At 46.0% G+C, this 22,809-nt stretch overlaps 1 protein-coding gene across 2 annotated transcripts in view; it reads left to right on the top strand.

Annotated features, from left to right (window-relative positions):
* ANXA13 (annexin A13) overlaps nt 1-20,352 on the top strand; it is a 58,356-nt gene extending 38,004 nt beyond the window's left edge. For both annotated transcript variants that reach the window (XM_025394559.1, XM_025394558.1), the window contains 8 exons: nt 2,384-2,554; nt 5,213-5,246; nt 5,353-5,432; nt 7,146-7,214; nt 7,641-7,742; nt 12,037-12,112; nt 16,396-16,508; nt 19,789-20,352. In XM_025394559.1, coding sequence (XP_025250344.1) covers nt 2,384-2,554; nt 5,213-5,246; nt 5,353-5,432; nt 7,146-7,214; nt 7,641-7,742; nt 12,037-12,112; nt 16,396-16,508; nt 19,789-19,908 — 765 coding nt within the window. In that variant the 3' untranslated portion in view covers nt 19,909-20,352. The remainder of the gene's footprint in view (nt 1-2,383; nt 2,555-5,212; nt 5,247-5,352; nt 5,433-7,145; nt 7,215-7,640; nt 7,743-12,036; nt 12,113-16,395; nt 16,509-19,788) is intronic.
* Nucleotides 20,353-22,809: the final 2,457 nt, after the last annotated feature.

The raw sequence follows: 22,809 nt of genomic DNA, 5'->3' as shown, positions 1-22,809 counted from the left end.
GGAAGAAGGAAAGAAAGAAAGAAAACTCGGATACAATGCTTCTTAATCTTTAGTCTAAAGAAGAGTAAATGGGTTCAAAGTGAAAGCCTAGGGATCCTGTTAAAACTTAAATGGGCATGTTCTAGCACAAAACTTTGTGATACTTCATTTGCCAATTATTTGCTTACTTTCTGGTTCTCAGCTGTGTTTCAGAGAGCTGAGACTGCCAAAGAGGTGATCTAGAATCCCAACATCACGAAGCTAGAAGATGTTAGATATGATCCAATCTCAGCCCCGTGTCAGTTGACCTCCAAAGAGAATAACCATCCCATGGTAACACAGAGTTAGCAGGAAAACCAGGAGTAGAGCTGAGCTATCCCGAGCCTACTACTCTGTCCAGACAGAATGTAAACACACAAGGATTTGTTGTAATGCCTGTGGCTTGTAAGAGTGGGAAGCTGGGATTTCTCTTCTCTGCAGCTGTATATCATGCCTACCTGGCCTGAAAATATATTTCCAATATTTAGGTGACTCCACACCATAGAGTACTGACCACAGACCTGCCTTCACAAGATGCAGTGTTGGCTGGAGCAGCCACTGTGGGGCAGAGGCATAATATTACAACCCCCTTGTAGGACTGCAGATCCCAGGGCTTTGGACAAAAATATTCCGGGTTTTTCTCCCAGGCCAAAAGCTCAGAGCTTCATTTGAGAAATAGTCTATTTCCCTCCTCTTAGAAAATTTTTTTCAGCATGGGAGATTAATGATAATAAGCGTTTGTTGACTATTTAAAATGTGTCAAGCACTATGCTCAGTATTGACGAGGATTGTCATATTTAATTATCCGAATAACCCTGCGAGGTCAGTCTTGTACTGACTCCATTTTCTAGAGCTGAAAACTGACAGCTGGTGGAATTAAGTACATTTCCAAGGTCACAAAGCTGCTGTGGCTGTATTCCTTGCCACCATACCACACTGCTGGGGAGCTGCCCACCCTATGCTATAGTTCGTGTCCTTGAAATGCCAGCTGGCCTATGGGCCTATGGGCCTCCAATGTGAGCTATCTTAGGCTGTCGCTCCACGTGAAAGTCTTTGGTTTAAGTTGGGGCATTAACTACTCTAGGTAGGCTAATGCCCATCCTTGACCATTTATCCTGTTAAACCACATTGTCAGAGGGAGGCAGGGAGAAGGTAGTTAGTTCTCTTGTGAAAAGAAGGTGCTCAAAGAAAAGAGGAAGACAAGTGCTTGTCAGAATAGCTGCCAGGCTGGGGGTCGTGGTGGCTCATGCCTATAATCCCAGCACTTTGGGAGGCTGAGATGGGAGGATCACTTGAGCCTAGGAGTGTGAGATTAGCCTGGGCAACATAGCAAAACCCCATCTCTACACAAAAAGTTTTAAAAATTAGCCAAGCATGGCAGTGTGTACCTATAGTCCCAGCTACTTGGGAGGCTGAGATGGGAGGATCATCTGAGCCTGGGAGGTCGAGGCTGCAGTGAGCCATGATTGCACCACTGCACTCCAGCCTGGGTGACAGAGTGAGACCCTGTCTCAAAAAAAAAACAAAACAAAAAAGATGCCAGTAAGAATTCCATGTACTTCCCCTTCTACACACCTGCGTTCTTCCTCATGTGTGTCCCTTCCAGGATTTAGCGCGATAACTGAAGTGACGATATAGGCCGTCAGTCTTCCCATGATAATCCTCTTTATCCCTGTTGTCCTCTGCAATTGCTAATAGTGCCCCCTTCCAAACTGAAAAGCATCCCGATTTGGATGACAAATTCTCCGGTCCTAGAGATAACAGCCCTGTATTTCAGTCCTTCCTAGCTGAATATGTGGGGAAAATGCTTCATCTTCTCAGGTTCAAGAGGTCTTGAGGGTTTTTCAGCGATCTTGAGAACTGGCTGAAAAAGCTCTCTGAGCCCTCAAATGTTCTGCAGATACTGTTGTTATTGTGATGCATCAGCGAGGTCTCCAGCCCTGAGCAGGGAGCTCCTCTTTGCCCGCCCTGGGGGAAGGTGGTTGGGCAGCTGAGAGCAGGTTGCATGTTCTCAGCAGGGTGCAGGTTCTCAGCAGGTTGCAGGTTCTCAGCAGGTTGCATGTTCTCAGCAGGGTGCATGTTCTCAGCAGGTTGCATGTTCTCAGCAGGATGCATGTTCTCAGCAGGTTGCAGGTTCTCAGCAGGATGCATGTTCTCAGCAGGATGCATGTTCTCAGCAGGTTGCAGGTTCTCAGCAGGATGCATGTTCTCAGCAGGGTGCATGTTCTCAGCAGGTTGCAGGTTGGCAGAATTCATGTCCACAGCACCTTTCTTGTCAACCATGAGCACTTGCAATGGTGCAAGCAGACACCTGCCCCTCTCCTCCTGGGCCATTCCCAGCAGGTCTCTCACTGTCTTCCACCAGGAGCTGGAGGAAGTACTCGAGAGTGAGCTGAGTGGAAACTTCAAGAAGACAGCGTTGGCCCTTCTGGACCGCCCCAGCGAGTATGCCGCCCGGCAGCTGCAGAAGGCTATGAAGGGTCTGGGGACAGATGAGTCTGTGCTCATTGAGGTCCTGTGCACGAGGACCAATAAGGTCAGTCCCAGCTGAGCCCACGAGGGAGCATCACACACCCGGTAGAGATGGTTGCAGACCCCAGAAGGGACCCTACGTCCCAGCAAGCTATCCATGGAGTGAGCAGGTGTTTGGGGAGACATATGTGTGCTTGGTCCATGTGGGAGGACATCTCTTCCAGTCTTCCAGAGGTCAGTCTTGGTGTTGCTGCCCCTTGACAGAATAGATCTTTCCAGAAGAGCTGTGTCCAGCGAGTTTCTTCTTTTCTAAACGGATGCTTTTATATGCAGGAGGCACAATTCTACTTTCCCCCACCCAGCCTGACTTTGTGGCTCTTCCGACATGAAAAATCAACAAGCAGCACAAGCATGTCTGTGCCGCTGCCTGGGCCATGGCGGTCAGCTAGCATAGGGTACAAAAGAGACTATAATGAGGAAGAGAGGTGAGCGGTGCTGGGGGATGCCAGTGAACACCTCAGTGGCTGCCAGCACTACCCTTAAGGGTTGTGTGTCCTTCTGTCATCAGACAGAGGGATGTCCCTCGGGCACATGCCACCTTTGCAGGGGCTGAAGAGAGCGTTTGTTGAGGCACAGGGAAGAACTATGTGTCTCTGGCTCCAGAAGCCAGGAGAACCAAGGGACTCATCAAGAGTCAAGAGGGTTCACAAATAATTCATAGGAGAGACCCCTCCCTCTTCAGTAACCATGCATGACAGCAGAATGCGGCAGCCCAGGAAGGAAAATGCCAGAGAAGCCCAACATTCTTGAGGCCTCTCAGCAGGAAATAGAAGCAGAGGTTGGAGCAGACAGCAGGCAAAATGCAAACAATGCCCTGACACAAAAATGGCTGGAGAAGGCCTGGGTGCTGGGCCCCGTTCACGCTGCTCAGCCGCTTTTCCCGAAGTGCCACCAGGGTCCAGGCTACCGCTGCAAACCTTTTCCGGAGCATCCCTGGATTTCTTTTCTCCCCACAAGATAATAAAAATCCTCCATTTCAAGGAGTCAGGTTGCGATGGTGCTTTTGAGGAGGGTTAGCACAGGCTCCCCCAGGAGTGTGAGTTGAGGCCAAGAGGCACACAACTTCCCTCACTCAGCATCTACCCTTCCCAGAAGCACCAAGGTCCCAGCAGGGAGGCAGCCAACGCTAGGGCAGTCAGCACCTGCCTTTGTGAAAAGGTTAATTTTAATAGTATTTTTCAGGCCAGGTACAGTGGCTCATGCCTGTAACCTCAGCACTTTGGGAGGCCAAGGCAGGCGGATCACTTGAGGTCAGGCGGAGTTTGAGACCAGTCTGGTCAACATGATGAAATCTCGTCTCTACTGAAAATACAAAAATTAGCCAGATGTGGTGCCGTGCATCTGTAGTCCCAGCTACTTGAGAGGCTGAGGCAGGAGGATCGCTTGAACCCGGGAGGCAGAGGTTGCAGTGAGCCGAGATTGTGCCACTGCACTCCAGCCTGAGCGACAGAGGGAGACTTCGTCTCAAAAATACATTCATATATATTTTTCTAATCTTATGTGACCATAGCTTTTTCTAAGGTCCTGGCTTCAACCAATAAGCAAGACCTATCTATCAGTCAAATAGATCTGATGGGATGAGAAGAAAAACCTGCGGAGAGCAGGTGCCAGGTTCAGGCAGCTCCTGGTCGTGGATTGGAAGGAGAAAAGGGAGGGAGCTGCACAAGCACAAGTGATCAGCCTCCCCCAGCACCTGGCCTGCCCCTCCCTCCCGCCCAGGAGTGCAGCAGCGAGGCTCCCCACCGCTTTCTCCCCATCACCACCTTCTCCCAATCACCACCCACTGACTTTCATTTTAACCAGCTTGGTCGGGGCTGGGGGTGGGGGCGGGGACGGGGCAGGAAGCCTGCTCTTACATGCTGCTGGTTCAAGTGTAAACTGAGGCAGCTCCTGAGGTGCACCCCTTGGCACTAGACATTGAAATATAAAGCAGTTCCTCCAAGAACACACCCTTGAGAGAAACTAGCACTCCTGCACGCAGCCAGTTTGTTACTGAATGAAGCCTTGTTTGAAGAAGAGAAAACTTGGAAATGACCTAAGCATCGGTCAATATGAGGTTGGCTGAGTAAACCACAGCTTATTGCAGCATGGAATATTGTGTGTCCCTTTAAAAAACTCTAGGTGACTATCTACGTACAAGTATAGCTGGATCTCCAGGATATTATTATTGAGAGAAAAACTAAGTCAAAGAATCATAGGTACAGTATTCCACCTGCTAAACACACGACACCTATACAATTCTATCTGTTTTCAGTAGCGCATATATATATAAATGCAAAAAAAAAAAAATTTGTGTATCTTTCTGATACGCACTGAACTTCTAACATGGGTTACCTGAGTGGGGGAGAGAGAGTGAGACCAGGTGAGGAGGTGGTGAAAGACAGTGTTAGCCTAGCTGTAAACTTCTCACGTTGAAAGGAGAATGTATGCATTTGTTACTTGTGTGTTTGAGATGTTTGCAGAGAGAGAGGGGCCCGTCACATCCCCAGAGACTCGCTCCAGGCATACGCCCTGGACCTGCAGGGATGACCATCTTAAGAGGAAGTCTTGAAGGCACCCTGTGTCCAGACATGGTCTCACGCCTCTTCTCTCTGTATCTCTGTGTCTTTTATTGATTAATCCCTCCTTGGAGTATTGATTTTTTTAAAATTACCTTTCCTAGGAAATCGTCGCCATCAAAGAGGACTACCAAAGGCGTAAGTGACATTTCATCCTGGCTTTGAATAAAGTACGTTTCTTTCAAAATACCTCTGGGAAACTAAATCATCTGCTTTCTTCCCACCTTTTTTACTTCTGTCGAAGTATTTGACAGGAGCCTCGAATCCGATGTCAAAGGTGATACAAGTGGAAACCTAAAAAAAATCCTGGTGTCCCTGCTACAGGTGAGAGTAAAGAGGTATCACCTGTTTTATCATCTTAGGAAAGAATCCTTGGCAACATGGCACCATGACGAAAAAGGGTAACGTAGATAAACATTTCTTTCTTATATTAAAAATGTTATCGAGGGATTATCAACACATGCTCCATCAGCCCAGCTCTGGTGAAATTATATTCAATTGGGATTACTTCCATGTAAACAATCTGCCTAGTCATTGGCAGTTTACAATCCCTCTTTGTAAATGAATCAGCTCATTAAGCATCACTTTGTCATTTTGCCAATGAGGAAATGTAGGCCATGAGAGGGTGGGTAACCCGCCCAGGTTCGTGCAGCCAGTAGCAAGAACCAGACCATCTGACCCCAAGCAGGGCCACTTCCACAACACAACTCTGCAATTACTCCCAGCATCCACTGGATCCTGGGCCAGTAAGAACTACCACAAGAAACTCAGCCAGGACATCAGGGCTTTCAGAATTGGCCCTGCTGGGACACAGTCCCCCCAGGACCTCTACACAGACACATCTGTATTCTCATGGACACACCCATCTTTACGAGCTCTGTGCATTTTCTGTTTCGTTTCTCCCAATGGGATACACTGACAGCAGAGAACAGGAGAGAGAGGCTTCCACCGCAGCAGGAAGGCTGCTTACGTTTTCTCTTGCTGCAGAACAAATCGCCACAAACTTAGCACCTCAAAACAACATAGATCTATCATCTCACAGTTTCCATGCGTTAGGAGTCCAAGTAGTACCTTGGAGATCCAGCTGGGGAATATTTGGGTTCGCTTTGGTCAAGTTCTCAACAGGCTGAAATCAAGGTGTCGCCCACGGCTGCCGTCTCATCTGAGGCTCAGAGTCTTCTTCCAAACTCATTAATTGTTGGCAGAATTCATTTCCTTATGGTTGTGTTTGATGTCCCCATTTTCTTGCTGTTCAGCAGAAGCTACTATCAGCTCCTAGAGACCGCCAGCAGCTCCCTTCCACACGGTCCCCCAGGGCAGTGTACCACATGGCTGTTGGTTTCTTTCAGTCCAGCAGCAGCTCATCTCTCTGACTTCTTCCATCTCTGACCTTTTAAGAAGAGCTCACTTGATTGGATCAGGCTGACCAAGGATAATCTCCTTTTTGGTGAACTCAACTGATTGGAGACCTGAATTATATCTGCAAAATTCCCCTTTGCCATTGAATATAACACAATCACAGGAGCGACATCTCCTCACATTCATAGCTCTCACCCACACTCAAGGGAAGGGGATTATACAAGGATGTGGACCACTGGGTCATCTTAGAATTCTGCCCACCACAAAGGGCTCAAGTTAGACTTCCTTGACCAACTCTCGGGGTTCTTTAGCACTGGTACCTTGAGTGGGGAAATCTGATCTTTTGAAACGAAGAGGACTTGCTTTCCAATGGACTCACTCTAGGGAAAATCAGAGATCGCTCTCAGTCTGCTCAGAGGTCAATGGGGTTTGTGGGTGAGTCTGGTTTCTACAAAAAAAAAAAAAAAAAAAAAAAGGCAAAACCAAGTGTTACCACAGGAGCTACTCGGTTTATCCATTGTGCCCAAAAGATGGCAGCAAAGAGCGGGTGTTGCCTCCTTGCCAGGCTGACCTGAGCCGAGCTGAGAAAGAACTCACCTCTTTCTCCAGTACTTTGTCTTTTTCTTTTCTGTGGTCAAGCAGGAATGCAAGTTAATAACAAGGTGTCCATTTTTCTAGGCTAATCGCAATGAAGGAGATGACGTGGACAAAGATCTAGCTGGTCAGGACGCCAAAGATCTGTATGATGTATGTGTGCAGACATGCCAGTCTCTGCAAATTCTTTTTCTTTAATTTATTAGCATTATTTTCAACAAATGTTTATTTCATGCAAAGAGGAGTTACTTGGGAAATAAGTATGACCTTTAAGAAACAAAGACATGCTTATCTCTTTATAGATCACATATCTAGTGTCCATGAATCTAAATGAATGCTTCCTATTCTTATACTCTGGGGTTGACCACATCAGATCCGTTTTGGAACAAAGAATGGCATAAACAATATAAATAAGTATGTGAAATACATTTGTGGGTTAGAAGCTGAAAGTGCTTAGTCCATTTGACTTCTATTCAATGCATAGTTTATAATTTCCTGTAAGTGAGGCCTGGTCACGGCACTGTATAATCAGTCTTTTCACAAAAGCCTTTTTCAAAGTGTTTGTATTTGACCCTTGAGGCAGGGGAAGGCCGCTGGGGCACTGATGAGCTTGCCTTCAATGAAGTCTTGGCCAAGAGGAGCTACAAGCAGTTACGAGCCACCTTTCAAGCCTATCAAATTGTAAGTCATAAAGTATTAGGGCAAAAGAGTTCACTCTGAAAGTGTCTTAAGTTATTTCCAAAAGAAGCCAAAATCTGCAGTAAGGAATTGGGGATCTTTTACAACAGTGGTTCTCAATTGGAGGCGATTTTCCTACCCAGGGAATATTTGGTAATGTCTAGAATTATTTGGAGTTGTCACAGTTGGGGGTGGTGGTCCTGGCATCGAGTGAACAGAGGCCTGGGATGCTGCTAAACAGCCTGCAGTGCACAAGACAGCCCACCACAAAGAATCGTCCAGACCCAGATGTAGTACCCAGGCTGGAAACTGGCTGCACAACAGAGCCCAGGGAAGCAAGTGTCCCATTCAGCGGCAAAGCTTCAGAGTCCAAGAGCCCAGGTGCAAATCCTGGGGCTACCACTGGCAAGTGACCAAATCTCTCCATCCTCTTTTGTAGAACAGGGACCATGAACATCATCTTCACACCCCCAGAGTGATTTTAAGGTTAAATAAGATAAAGACTCAGAATAGTAGCTGGCATGTGGCAAGCATACTAACGTTTGCTATTATTACTCCAGTTTACAGTTGGCTAACAGTGCCCACCATTCTCAAGACAGATATGATGTACCTCAAAGATAGGCTCCTGAAAAGATGCACATACATTGTATTTTAACCCCAGGATAAATTTAAGCCCACAAGGTGAGTTAGTTATTTCAAGGCCCCTTAGCAGTAAGTCCTTCCCTGAAAAGCAGTCTTTACTTGCAAAATGCCTGGAGTGGAATATCAGAATTTTTTTTTTTTTTTTGGCATCCTATTTTATATGTGTAGAGGCCTTTTACCTATTCAAAGCACTTCTATGTTCTGTGTCTCACTCAATTTCACAACAACACCATAACTATAATGTAGGCTGAACAGCTATTGTGACCCACAACTGCTGGACAAGGAAAGTCTGTTGAGTGAGGCACCATCTGTAACTTATCAGGACCACACAGCAAGTCGGTAGCAGAGAGTGGATGAGAACTCCAAGATTCCCCGACCTGAGCTCCTACCTCAGCTGAAGCTGGCTGCTCCTCATTCCAAATAGCATTTCCTATGTGTTGCCAGCAGATAAAAAGACAATAAAGCTTTGGAATTTTATCATGACTGTATATAAACCTTTAGGGCCTGCTCCTTTCAAAACGTGCCCAGAGTCATGATCAAAGACAGCCGACCCTGCACTCCCCGGGTCTCTGTTCCTGAAGCTGTGTAGCCTCTAAGCTGGAGGACTTCTCTGTGTCTGTGACCGAGATCCTCTTCCCACACTACGGGGTCCACAGATGGAGTTTCTGGGTACATGCATGTATGTGTGTGTGTGTGTGTGTGTGTGTGTGTATGACTCTCTACCTGAAAGTACAGTCTCCAGGCTATATCTCAAAGTTGATCCTGAAACAGCAGCATCAGCATCACTTGAGAATTTGTTTTAATTGAGAATTCTCAGTCCCCACCAGACCTACTGAATCAGCTTTCCCGGGGCTGGGGTCTGACCATCTGTGTTACAGCAGGTGTTCCAGGTGATTTGTTTGAATGTATACAGTTTAAGAAGTCAGCTTTAGGCTACAGCCGTATGTCCTTGTGCAAGTTATTAAGGGTTCTGTGCCTCGGTTTCCCAAACTGTAAAATAGGGATAATAGTACCTACTTCATCGGGTTAATAAGGATTAAATGAGTTAACGGAAATAGGCACTTAGTACCTGGCATGCAGTAGGCGTTCAATGAACATTAGCAATTGTCAGGAGTCTCCCTGGGTGAACAAACGGTGCCAAAAATCAGAGCTAAAGCTTACATGTACAATAAGGTAATCTATGGATTTGATGATTATTTACATGAAACCAGCTCTAAAATGCTATCTATTCATCCATTTCAAAAGCCTTGCTCAAGCATCATTCTTGATATTTATTGCTGATGCTTTTAGAGTTCAGCCTGCTCTTAGACCCTGGTTCTATGAGTTTTCTGATGGCTTCTGACCAAAAGCACAGAGATGCTAGTCTGAGATCACTGGGGTTTCTTATGTAGCATGAGTCATCCTGGCTTAGGGTTGAATTTTAATTTTCAGCACAAAAACTCAAGGTTTTGCCATTTATTTATGCTGTAAGCCTGAGTCTTAACTTCTGACACTCCCAGCAATCCCAGGCCAAGCAACAGAGTTTCCCAAACTGCTGCATCATGCAGGATTACATTACAGTCTCCAATGTTACCAAATATGAAAGACTTATATAGCTATAAAGCCAAAGGAAAGTCCCGAAACAGGGCTCAGCATAAATGGCAGGTACGCATACCCATATCCCACTTTGCTGCCTCCCCACTGTGTGCCTCATGCTTTGCCCCTCCCCTGTACATGTTCCCCATTCCACGCCAGAGGCTTCAGCCCTCTAACTCTATCGTCAGTGCCGGAGCGCAGAGGGCTCTGCTGTCAGCTGCTGTCCATTTGGGGAAACCGATTTTCAAAGAAAGAAATGTCTCCACTGCTCCTCTAATAACCTCCCTGCAGGCATTGCTGCCTGTTTAACTAGAGTCTTAGAGACTTGTTTGGAATCTACCCTCATAATGTACTTTTTCTATTGAGATCAGAAAACCTGCTCTGTACAAAGAGCCCCTAAGAATCATGTTGCAGTAACTGAAATGAGAAGTATCCAAAGTACAGTCCCAACAGCTTGGGTCAGACCATTGTTTCAGATTGTGTCCCACGGAGATGCCTCAGCAGCTACTAGGAGTGGGGTGGGGCAGGAAGGAGACAGGGCAGTACCTTCTTGTTGTAGTGTGTGAATAGTGCCTCCTGGAGTTGTGCAAGGAAAAAACCTGAGCGGGCAAAACCGTGGTATTGATGCCAATGGCTAGGGAAAGAAGCCCCCCTCCCGCCTCCCAGCACAGCTTTGCTTTCTGCTTTCATCTGTTTTGTAGGTTGAGATTCTACCGAAAATTTAAAATCCTTGTTCTAGCCTGGTATTAACAATAGAAATGGAAAATGGTTTAATGTGAGGATTTTTTAAAGTAAACAAGACCTGTGTGAACAAAATGTTCTCTTGAAGTATGATCTCAGTCTACAGAACAAGAACCTTGTTTCTGGGAAAGGGATACCAGTCCCTTCCAAAATAATGACTCCCACATCAAACCCAAGAAAGACTGGGGGCAGCTAAGGAAGGGACAGTTCCCCTACTCTTCTAATCTGCTTTCTATTGCCACACACCAAGGCCTCCAGATACGCAAACAATGACTAGGAGATCAAGCAACAGGGCTTCATTCAATCTGGACACAGTTCCTCCCCCGACCTATATTGTGCTTACATCACAAAGAACATTTTGTTTACCTGTGTTTTCAAAATAAACCACATAAACTCCACTGATGCATACTCAAAGTCCCCAATTATTTATAGAATCAATTGTGTCATATCCTCAAAAGATAATTTCTAAGGAAGAAGTTTCAGTATTTGTAATGCGTAATTGCATCTCCCCAAACCCAGCAAAGCATTCTCCTTTCTCTTTATGTGCCTGCCCTGAGCTTGGCCCGGGCAGTATTTGTGTTAAGGATAGTCACAATTTACTCTGAACTTCAGCTTCTGTAAATATTTAGAAAGAAACCTAATGTGTAATGCTGTGCAGAGCGATATGTGAGCCAGTGGTGAATATAGGATTATTTGGAATCACCCCAGAGTGAAGACAAGTGGCATTTTGATGTGGTCAGCCGCTCCCCCCCCACCCCACCCCCCCACCGTTGGCTTCCAGCTCTTGCAGACCCACCCTCTTAGGAACTTTAGATCAAGTTGTTATCATGAACTTCACCATCCCTACTTATTTCACTCAAACTGTGACTAAGTCCCTGGTGCCAAGACAAGGGAGAGGATGGAGGTGCGTGTCAGATGATCATAACCACAGCCTCCTGGGAAATTGAAACTGGAAAGGGTGAAGAACACATGGGAACTAAACTACACATCAATGTTAAAAAAAAAATCTATGATTATAGTATACATTAATTGTTTCTCCACTCCCAAATTTTACAGATGAGGAAATTGAGATTGAGGGAGTGGCACTAACTAAGGTCAAATCCATTAGGGGTCAAATCCATTAGGGGTCAAATCCAGACTGACTCCTCAGCAATGAGAGCCCCCTCTCAAATGGATGGCAAACACCCCGATCCTACAAGGCAAGAGTCGGGATAGGAGTTCCCTAAAGCCACAGGACTAAATCTGGAAAAATTTAGTGCTTTTTGTAGAGGAACAACCCCAAGAGTACCAAGGTCAAAGGCAAACCTGGAATAACAGCTGATTTTGGTTTTCTCTGCAGCTCATTGGCAAAGACATAGAAGAAGCCATTGAAGAAGAAACATCAGGCGATTTGCAGAAGGCCTATTTAACTCTCGGTAAAGTAAAGTTCGGAGAGTTCCCGTCTTAGGTTGGGCTGCCTGGGACCAGACTCAGACAGAGGTTTGTGTGTAGGAAGATTTGAGGGAATAGCTTTTGGGGGTCAACACATCTAAGCAGCACCGAGCAAGAGAGAGAGTGACTGTGATGTAGTTGCAACAGGGGCACTGCTGATCCCACAGAAAGCTCGGAAGCTGGGATGTCCAAAGTGGAGCAAGGGGGCCAGGCTTTTGCACCCCACATCAGCCAGTCATCTAACACTGGCTGTACCAGGGGAGCATGCGCAACTTTGGGCAAGCCAGCTCTCTCCCTTGGAGGGAGATTCCTGGGGAGGGACTCAGCTGTGAATGACTGCCTTGATCCTGAATAGACATCTGAGTGGCACACCACAGCATCCATTGCAGTCCTGCTGTATTAGTCCGTTTTCATGCTGCTGATAAAGACATACCCAAGACGGGGTAATTTATAAACAAAAAGAAGTTTAATGGACTCACATTAAACTTCCACGTGCCTGGGGAGGCCTCACAATCATGGTGGAAGATGGAAGGCACATCTTACAAGGTGGCAGACAAGGCAGAGTAAGACCCAAGTGAAAGGGGAAACCCCTTATAAAGTCATCAAATCTCGTGAAACTTATTCACTAACGTGAGAACAGTATGAGGGGAAACCACCCGCATGATTGAATTATCTCCCACTGGGTCCCTCCCACAATGTGCAGGAATTGTGGGAGCTATAATTCAAGATGAGATTTGGGTGGGGACACAGCCACAACGTATCACCCACTAACACCAGGGGTCCCTGAGTGCACCTGTCAACAACCTAGGACCGTTATCCAGTTTCAGGCAGCCTGATGGCTCACAGGTTTCCTTTTCCATTTGGTTCCTTTCAGTGTTTTCAAAGAATGAAGTTTGTTTGGAAAGAGAGGGGAGGGAGATCAGATCTTGATCGTGCCAACCAAACCCCAGGACCTCCTCTCCAGATGTTGCCCAAAGGCAGGAAATAGCAGAGAGATGGGCATGAAGCTGTGTCTGGCAGGCTCCTTCTTTCTTTCTGCAAGCCCTGGAATGAAGGCATTGTCCATTGTCCACACTCCTGTGGTGAGGAATCCAGGGCCCCAACCCAAATGGCAGGAGCAATGGAGAGACCTGTCCTCCGAAGAGGAAGAACCAAATAAGCAGCCCTGGAAGTTAAAAAATGTGCTCCAGTTGCCAAACTCTTTTGTTTGGTTTCTTTGGGGTTTTTTTGAACAATGTCAGCAATTGATTTTTTTTAATCCATCCTTATTTTGCATTCAATGAGCAAGACCTCTGCTGTGATATCCGGAGGCCTAAAAATCCTTGGTGTTACTCATGACCCAGGCTGGGTATATACACGAGCCCTGGTATAAGTGACTGTGCTTAGGGCCTTAAGCCATTTATGCCGGAGGTTGCAATTTTTTGAATTGCAGACATGTGTGAAAAATTCAGACCTTGGCGATGACCTTGAGCAGTAGGATATAAATAACTCCCACATGCTTAGTATTCCAATAATGGAACATTAGGCATAATTAAGAAGAGGCTTGAGTAGATAATGGGATCTACTCACGGCCCAGTTCTGAGGCTCTGCGTCCTTGCTTGTTGTACTTGCAGTATGAAAATCGGGAAAACAACAGAGTGTAGTCAGAAGATGGTATTACAATTATTCAATGATTTAACATTTACTCAACACAGGCCGGGGCCCAGGGTTTGCGCTGGGTGTGGGGATAAGAGGTAAATAAGGCCAGTTCTTGCTCTTAAGGAGCCTAAACTCATGGTGGATTTTAAGCTGGTGGGTACAAATCCACAGATTAAGCTAAAAATGAAGATAAAAACGAAGAGCAAAGAGGGTACGGATGAAGGAAAAGCCAAGTCTCTGGGGTGGGGACCACATACTCTAAGAGTGGGCTGTACTCCAGTGGTAGCAAAGGCCAAAGTGATTAGAAGAGACCTTGAGAATAAGCACACAAATACCAGAATATGGCTTCATGACTATTTTCTAGACACTTCCCACCCCACTCCCACCTAACTGATAGCGATGCCAGTTTATGACTAACATCTAGGAGCAGGGAGCTGAGGTCAAATGGCTCCCACCACATGTAGCCTCTGGAGCAGCATTTCTCAAAGTGAGGTCCATGGACCCCCTGCCTCAGAATCACCTGTTACAATGCAGGTTCCTGGGCCCCACTCCAGGTTCCCATTGAGAACCTCCAGGAAGGGAGCCCGGGAAGCCACACTTTTACAAACTGTCCAAGTGACTGAGTTATACTCACTGAAGTTCAGGAACTTGCTCTGAAGGCAAAGGGGAGCAAGATACAGAGCACCGGACTGGCTGTCCTTTCTGCCACTTGCTGTGAAGAGTCTGTCTTTCTTTCTTTCTTCCTTCCTTCCTTTCTTTCTCTCTCTCTCTCTTTCTTTCTTTCTTTCTTTCTTTCTTTCTTTCTTTCTTTCTTTCTTTTCTTTCTTTCTTTCTTTTTTTTTTTTTTTTCTTTCCTTCCCTCCTTTCTTCCTTCCTTCCTTCCTTCCTTCCTTCCTTCCTTCCTTCCTTCCTTCTTTCAAGACATAGTTTCACCCTGTCACCCAGGCTAGAGTGCAGTGGCGTAATCTTAGCTTACTGCAACCTCTGTCTCCTGGGTTCAAGGGATTCTCGTGCCTCAGCCTCCACACCTGGCTAATTTTTGTGTTATTAGTAGAGACAGAGTTCCACCATGTTGGCCAGGCTGGTCTCGAACTCCTGACCTCAAGTGATCCACCGGCCTTGGCCTCCCAAAGTGCTGGGATTACAGGTGTGAGCCACCGTGCCTGGCTGCAGTGAAGAATTTTATTCCACATCTTCTGGGGCTATCCCTGCCCAGCCTCTTGAGGGATTCCTGCTGCTGCTAACAACAGAGGTTTTTCCCCAAGCATAGATTATAGACAGGAGAAATGTTGAGAGTTTTCTTCCCAAAAAGCAGGTAGAAGGAATGTCAAGGGAGAAGACCCCTGTGCACGAGTGGAACACAGTGACGTCAGGCAGACAATGATCCCCGCATCAAATCGCACTGTACGGAAGAGGATTTTCAGGAAAGCTTTGTGGTGCTCGCTAGCTCAAATTGTCTGGGGACCACAGTGAGTCTCGAATATGCTACTCCCCAAAGTAGCGTGCAAGTTTCCCCTGAACCACCAATCCAGCAGCTTTTGGGTTGTTCTCAGGAGAAAGAGGCCAGACGTTGTTTCTTTTTCAGTGTGATTTTCTTTTCCATTGAAACTGTGGCAGCTGCCACATGGCCTGTAAAAGGAGACTGGTTCCCAACCCAGACTCTGCTTCCCGAACTCTGCTCCTCTCCCTTGCTTACAAGCATCAATCACACAGACGGTCCCCTAGACAACAACAGTCCCATTACGGGACACAGTAAGGTTGCACATTCCACATTTATGCCAATCACTTACTGTTAATCACTAACATCATCAAGTGTTCTAGAGAAATGTTAACAGCCTAAAGGGCAATTTTTTTTTCCCTCTAACGTGTTAGTCATGATGGATCCATGTGAGCCTGGGAGGAGGGGAAGGAATGATTTATTCCCAGGAGAAGAGATGCACCCTATCACCTGCTTGATGAATAGAGACCATGCTTCATTAAGCTGTGGACAGATCAAAGCTGGAAGGCAAGGGGAGGCCAGGAAAGAGCAAATAGCAGCATCGTAGGAAAGTGATCTTTAAAAAGGATCAAACATTTCATCAAGTCCACATCCCAGACTGCAAACCAAAAGTTCGTGGGGAACCTGGAAAAGGTTCAGAGATGAGGCTTACAAAACAAACCCAGTGAGGAAAAACAAAGGGTAGGGAGGTTGTTGAGCATAGGAGAGCGGGCGGCTGTCCAACTGGATACATTGTCAAGATGATGAAGTTTTATTCCAGAAGGTTGCTGGCCAATCTGTTTCCCTTCAGAACCCTATGACAGCACCAGAGATTTCACTTCGATAGGAAAAGTTATTTCTGCTGGGAAATAATGAGAATAATGGACATGGGCGGGAGGGCCTGAGGATGCCACAGCTCTCCTCTAGAGGGTCTTCAGGGGACAGGAGAGGAGCTCTGCCTGAAGTTTCCAGGTGCTCTGACCAGGGAATCTTCCGAATCTCATTTCACAACAGTGTCAAGTCAGCTCCTTTCAAACCTCTGCCTCACCATCCAGTCAGTTCAAAGGGCAGCCAGGTGACACTTAGGGGGGTCCCCAGGTCATTCCACAAAATATGAAAGCCTCACACTCTCTTTTCCTTCGTCCTGCCCAGTGAGATGTGCCCAGGACTGCGAGGGCTATTTTGCTGAACGTCTGTACAAGTCGATGAAGGGTGCGGGGACAGATGAGGAGACGTTGATTCGCATAATCGTGACCAGGGCCGAGGTAAGACACTCTCCGACTCCAAAGAGGCGGCTGCAACTTCTCTTTTTTCCACCACTGATGTCATCAACAAATAGTTTCTATTAAGGGCCTATTTACAGAAAAAGTAAAACAGAGACAGCCCTTGCCTTCCCAGAATTTGCAGAAGACATCGTGCTCTGCTTCAATCTGTTTCTTTTTATAAAAATACAATAATGGTCGTTGCTTCTTTTTTTGTCCTCTGTGGCTCCAGAGTGCTCACGGAGGGGTGCAGAGGCAACCCTGTTGAGCAGTTCTCAGGGACTGCAGCTATGCACGGCTCCATGTTAAGGAAGACAAAACAAAGACACTTGAAAGAGGTCAGCCAGCAGCAGGGACAAAAAGAGAATGATTTCCGAATTCCTGAGCGAGGCCTTTCCTTAACTGAACACACTGCAGAAGCAAGCACATCAGTGTAAGGCAATGGTTCTCCATCTTGTTAAAAACTATTGCTCCTCTAAGGAGCCTTTTTAGACACATGTGTGTCTTCATTGCCATCCCTTCCCCCCAAGAAATGTTAACACCAGAGATAACACTACAAATCTGTTTATATACCACGTGGATATCAGTGCTTCATACATAAAAAGATTAAGGGTTTTTTCACCCCCTAAAAGTCAATTTGTGCTTGCTCTCAGAAAATGTGTGTGTATAAGGAAGAGAAGGGAGAGGAGGAGCCAACCGCTTGGGAGCAGCCGTCAAGACCACAGCTGGCCGGGCGCGGTGGCTCCCGCCTGTAATCCCAGCACTGTGGGAGGCCGAGGTGGGTGGATCACCTGAGGTCAGGAGTTCGAGACCAGCCTGGCCAACATGGTGAAACCCCGTCACTACTAAAAACACGAAAATTAGCTGGGCATGGTGGCACACACTTGTAGTCCCAGCTACTCAAGAGGCTGAGGCATGAGAATTGCTTGAACCCAGAAGGTGGAGGTTGCAGTGAGCCGAGACGGCGCCACTGCACTCCAGTCTGAGTCACAGAGCGAGACTCAGTCTCAAAAAAAAAAAAAAGTCACAGCTAACACTTTGAGATATGGGGCCACAGACACAAGGAGGTACAAAGTAAAGGGGAAGTGGCATTGCATCGGCAGCAGGAGAAGCCTTGGGGAATGAAGTGGAACTAAGCACTTGAAAACCACAGACATCTGCCCTCAAAAAAAAAAAAAAAAAAAAAGTTCTTAAATGAAGGGGGAGGTGAAGGGGGAGGGACACCAACCCAAATTCTGATCCATGGCTTCTTAACACATAATACTTAACATCTGACTCTGTTTTTAAATATTACTTTGCAATAAGACAGTTCTTGCGTTTTTATTTCTATTCCTGGAATTTCTTCTCCCCTCCTTTCTCCTCCTCCACAACTCGTCTTTTTCTATTGAAGGCCACGTCTCTCTCTCTCTCCCCTCTTCCTCTTTGCCAGTCTCTCTGCTCTGCTCCTGCCATGGCTCTGCCTCTCTCCTCCATGGCGCCAAACCCCTCTCCCTCCTTCCTCTCCAGATCTTCTGCCTTGTCTGTACCTCTGTCTCTGAGCAACTCAACCTCCAGCCAAAGTCACTGAGAGATGAGAGATCTTGAGGGACTCAAAGGGGGCAGGTTGAACACAACGAAGACCCGGGATTCCAAAAGACCCCCAGAGAGACTGGATCCATCCAAAGGGCTTGTGAGGGTTCCATGATCACTCCGGCGTGGCCCACAGAGTGTTTTATTCCAAGAAGCTCTGTCGCATCTCAGAATCAGCCACATGTCCTGGGCCACCTCAACATGTGGGCAGTTCCCTCAGAAGGCTTCAGACCTAGCTAGATATAGTAGTTTGACCAGATTTCCTAATCTCCCAAAGCCACATGGCACTAGAACAGAGCCCTGTACACCCCATCCCACCCACCCTCCACCTTCCTGCCCCTGCCCCAGCCCCAGCACGGGGCAAGAAACCAAGCAGTGGGGCAGGGGGACACACAGGCTGGGGGAGAGACAGATGCCACCTGTCTCCTGTAGCGTCGGCCACCTGCTCAGCATCCACTGCAAACCCTCCCTCACTCCCCTACATACTCCCATCCTGATCATTTCTCTCACTGTCTCAGCTCAGCCCTCTCACTGGGGCAGGAGAAGAAAGAGTCAGATCCCTGAGCCACACTTTTTGGGCCTGGAGTACAAGGAAGGGTCTAAGCCAAAAAAGAAAAGAAAAGAAAGACTCCTGGTTAAACAGAGTTCTCTGCTTCTTTTATGAGATCCATTGTGTTCTACCTGGAATTACTTTTTTTCTGATACAAGTATCATGCATGTCCTTTGCTAGGCTGTAAACATCCATTGGCAGAGCAATGTTTGAATTTATTTTTCTCCTGCGTCCTACCATCACTTCCAGCACCTAGGCTGTTCAAGCTTCCGGTGAATTACACTCACAAGAAATCCTACAAGTTGATAGTGATTTGGATTGTGTTGACTGGTACTAATATCCTTGCTAATCAGGGTATGAGGGAAAAACTGCTTAATTGCTTAATTCCACATCTCTGTGTTGACAATTTTCTTAACTTTATACCAGGTGTCAAGCAACTACAGCCTGCAGGCCAAGTCGGGCTCACGGCCGGGTTGTGTACAGTCCTGCTAGCTTAGGGCGATTCATTTTCAAATAACTCTTAAAACTCAAAAGAAAAACAACACTTTGTAACGTGTAAAAACTGTATGAATTTCAAGAGTTTTAGGGCCGGGCACGGTGGCTCATGCCTGTAATCCCAGCACTTTGGGAGCTGAGGCGGGTGGATCACCTGAGGTCACGAGTTCGAGACCAGTCTGGCCAACATGATGAAACCACGTCTCTACCAAAAATATTAAAAAAAAAAAAAAAAAAAAATTAGCCAGGCAGTGGTTGACTGTAATCCCAGCTACTTGGGAGGCTGAGGCAGGAGAATTGCTTGAACCTGGGAGGCGGAGGTTGCAGTGAGCCGAGACCACACCATTGCACTCCAGCCTGTGCAACAAGAATGAAACTCCATTTCAAAAAAAAAAGAAAGAAAAGAAATTTGAGAGTTTTAGTGGAACACACACACACACACACGGACACCTCTGCAACCTTTGGGGAACTGACCTCTGCCTTCCCTTTCCTCATCACAAAATTGAAATAATGTGATAAAGGAAATAATGATAGGAAATAAAGCCCTATCTCAAAGGGCTGTTTTAAGGCATGAATGAGCAAATGAATATAACGTGTGGAGAAGAGTGCCCACTGTTTGTGAACACACCACAAATGTTCCTGTCTCCACTGCTGTTATTTTTTCTACAGGTGGACCTTCAGGGGATCAAAGCAAAGTTCCAAGAGAAGTATCAGAAGTCTCTGTCTGACATGGTTCACTCAGACACTTCCGGGGACTTCCGGAAACTGCTGGTAGCCCTCTTGCACTGAGCCAAGCCAGGGCAATAGGAACACAGGATGTAACCGCCTTTGTCAAGAGCACATTCCAAATCAAACTTGCAAATGAGACTCCTGCACAAAAACCCTCAAGAGTCCCAGATTACTTTCTCGGCAGCTTAAGCGGCGCAGCCAGGCCAAGCTGTTTAAGTTAAGGGCAGCAACGTTAAGATGCGTGGGCAGGGCACCTTGAACTCTGGCTTAGCAAGCATCTGGGCTGCCTCTTCACTTTCTTTTAGCATGGTAACTGGATGCTTTCTAAACACTAATGAAATCAGCAGTTGATGAAAAAAACATGCATTTGTAATGGCACATTTAGAAGAATATGCATCACACAAGTAAGGTACAGGAAAGACAAAATTAAACAATTCATTAATTTTCCTTCTATGTGTTCAATTTGAAAGCCTCATTGTTAATTAAAGTTGTGGATTATGCCTCCATTAACTGCTTTTCCAAAGATTGTCTTGATAAGTTTGGGCTCTTGTCTTGGAAATATGAGACTTGTGAAATTCAAACATACATTTTTTAGTGGTCACTAATCAAGGCTAGTCATAAGGAAACAATTCACTTGCTTTTGTAAAATGTAACTAAGGGTAAAATCCCCTAATCTGCTACCTTGTTTAACTGGGTTTTATTCTCCAGACATTTGACCCACTTGAGTCTTTCGTCTGATCTTCAAATACAATTAAGCTGAGCAAAGTGCCAACAAGATCAAGATCGACGGTCTACCTCTGAAGTGAATTGGTTCCACACCAATAGATTTTGTGTTCCAAAACTTTAGTCTCATAGCCACGTGTTGCTAGACATAGAGGGATCTGTCAAGAGAACCTGGACACCTTGGCCCAATAATCATAGTTGTCATTCATTGGCTGATTATTTGTGCCTGACACTGAGTAGCCCAATTTCATTCTTAATCCTCCCCACAGCTCTGTGAGGTTAATATTACTCCCAATTATCAGTTGAGGAAACTGACACATTAAGTAACCTATCTAAATTCATTTACAAGTGCCGTTTTCACACTACTATAAAGACATACCCGAGACTGGGTAATTTATAAAGAAAAGAGGTTTAAGTGACTCACAGTTCCACAGGACTGGTGAGGCCTCAGCTAACTCACAATCATGGTGGAAGGGGAAGAGGCACACCTTACGTGGCAGCAGGAAAGAAAGAGTGGTGAGCAAAGGGGGAAGAGCCCCTTATAAAACCAGCAGATCTCATGAGAACTCCCTCACTATGACGACAACAGCATAGGGGACACCGACCCCATGATCCAATCGCCTCCCACCAGGTCTTTCCTGGGGATTACAATTGGCACATGAGGATTACAATTCGTGATGAGATTTGGGTGGTGACACAGAGCCAAACCATATCAACTAGCATTTCAATCCAGGGCTGGATGACACCAGGAATCATGCTACTAACTGCCTTTATTGGAAAAATCACTTGAAGTACATGAGAATGGGTCTGTAATCATTCACCTGCTTAATTCCTTACTATCTGCCAATCACTGCGCTGTGGTCTGAGGATACAAAGATAAGTAGAACACTGATTGCCCTTGGGGCAGTTCATTCCCAGGTCAATAATGTCTCTTTTATTCAATAGAATGCTGTAAGTGCATTAAAAAGAGCAGTATATTTGTTCATTTTCACACTGCTATAAAGAACTACCTGAGACTGGGTAATTTATAAAGGAAATGGATTTAATTGACTCACGGTTCCACCTGGCTGGGGAGGTCTCAGGAAACTTACAATCATGGCAGAAGGTAAAGGGGAAGCAGAGCACGTGTTACATGATGGCAGGAGAGATGGGGGAGGGGAAGTGCCACACTTTTAAACCATCAGATCTTGTGAGAACTCAGTCACTATCATAAGAACAGCATGGGGGGAACTCTTCCCACGATCTAATCACCTCCCAGCAGCTCCCTCCCTCGACACATGGAGATTACAATTCAAGATGAGATTTGGATGGGGACACAGAGCCAAACCATATCAAACAGGTATAGGGCTCTACCCATGAGTAAGAAAAGAGAACACACAGCTCTGCATGGGGAACTGGGGAACATTTCCCAGAGATGTGTTTGTGCTGGTTTTAAAGAACGCGTAGAAGCTCTCCAGGAAAATTAAGGAAGAAGGGCACAAGTAGAGACTGGAGAAGCATGAGTGGGCAGGGTGTGTTCAGGAAGAGATGAAATCCATTCTCCTGGGGCACAGATGTGTGGAAAGGAAGGAATGGCCCTGTCAGGCAGGCAGGCAAAGCAGCTGTGAAAATAGGTTTGAACCGCATCAGCCATGGTTCTGCCTGCCGAGCATGAGTTTGGTCCTTTGGGCAACAGCAGCCATTGGAGATGTTTAAGCAAAGAACATGGTCACATTTGGGCTTTGGGAAATCACTTTAGTGGCTGCTAGACATAGAGGGATCTGTCAAGAGAACCTGGACACCTTGGTCCAATAATCATAGTTATCATTCATTGGCTGATTATTTGTGCCTGACACTACTAAGTAGCACAATCTCATTCACACCATTTGGGGTGTGATCAACATATAACAAACAGCCCAATCAGTTAGGGATAGATGTCATAACTGTCTTTTTAGTGGCTGCAAAACAGTGATGGACATATTAAGAAGTTATGTTAACGTCAGTGTCTTCAACATCCTGGTTTATCTACTTAGTAGTCATTGCCGTCATTATAAGCTTTAATACATAAAAAACTTATTTCCTAGAACCACGCTCAGTGACAAAACATATTTGTATTTACCTATTTGTTGCCAAAGCTGGTCTTTGCTTTTATAACCAGAAACAAAACAACCAGTTCTTGGGATCTGAGCTCATGGTAAGGCCAGAAAAACAAATCAATAGACTGAAAAGAGATCTATTAAAAAACAGACACAGTTTGAG

Source organism: Theropithecus gelada, chromosome 8 (genome assembly GCF_003255815.1).
Source record: "Theropithecus gelada isolate Dixy chromosome 8, Tgel_1.0, whole genome shotgun sequence".
NCBI classification, from domain to species: Eukaryota; Metazoa; Chordata; class Mammalia; order Primates; family Cercopithecidae; genus Theropithecus; species Theropithecus gelada.
Note: the sequence above shows the minus strand (reverse complement) of the source record. Positions and strands in the feature narration are given on the sequence as shown.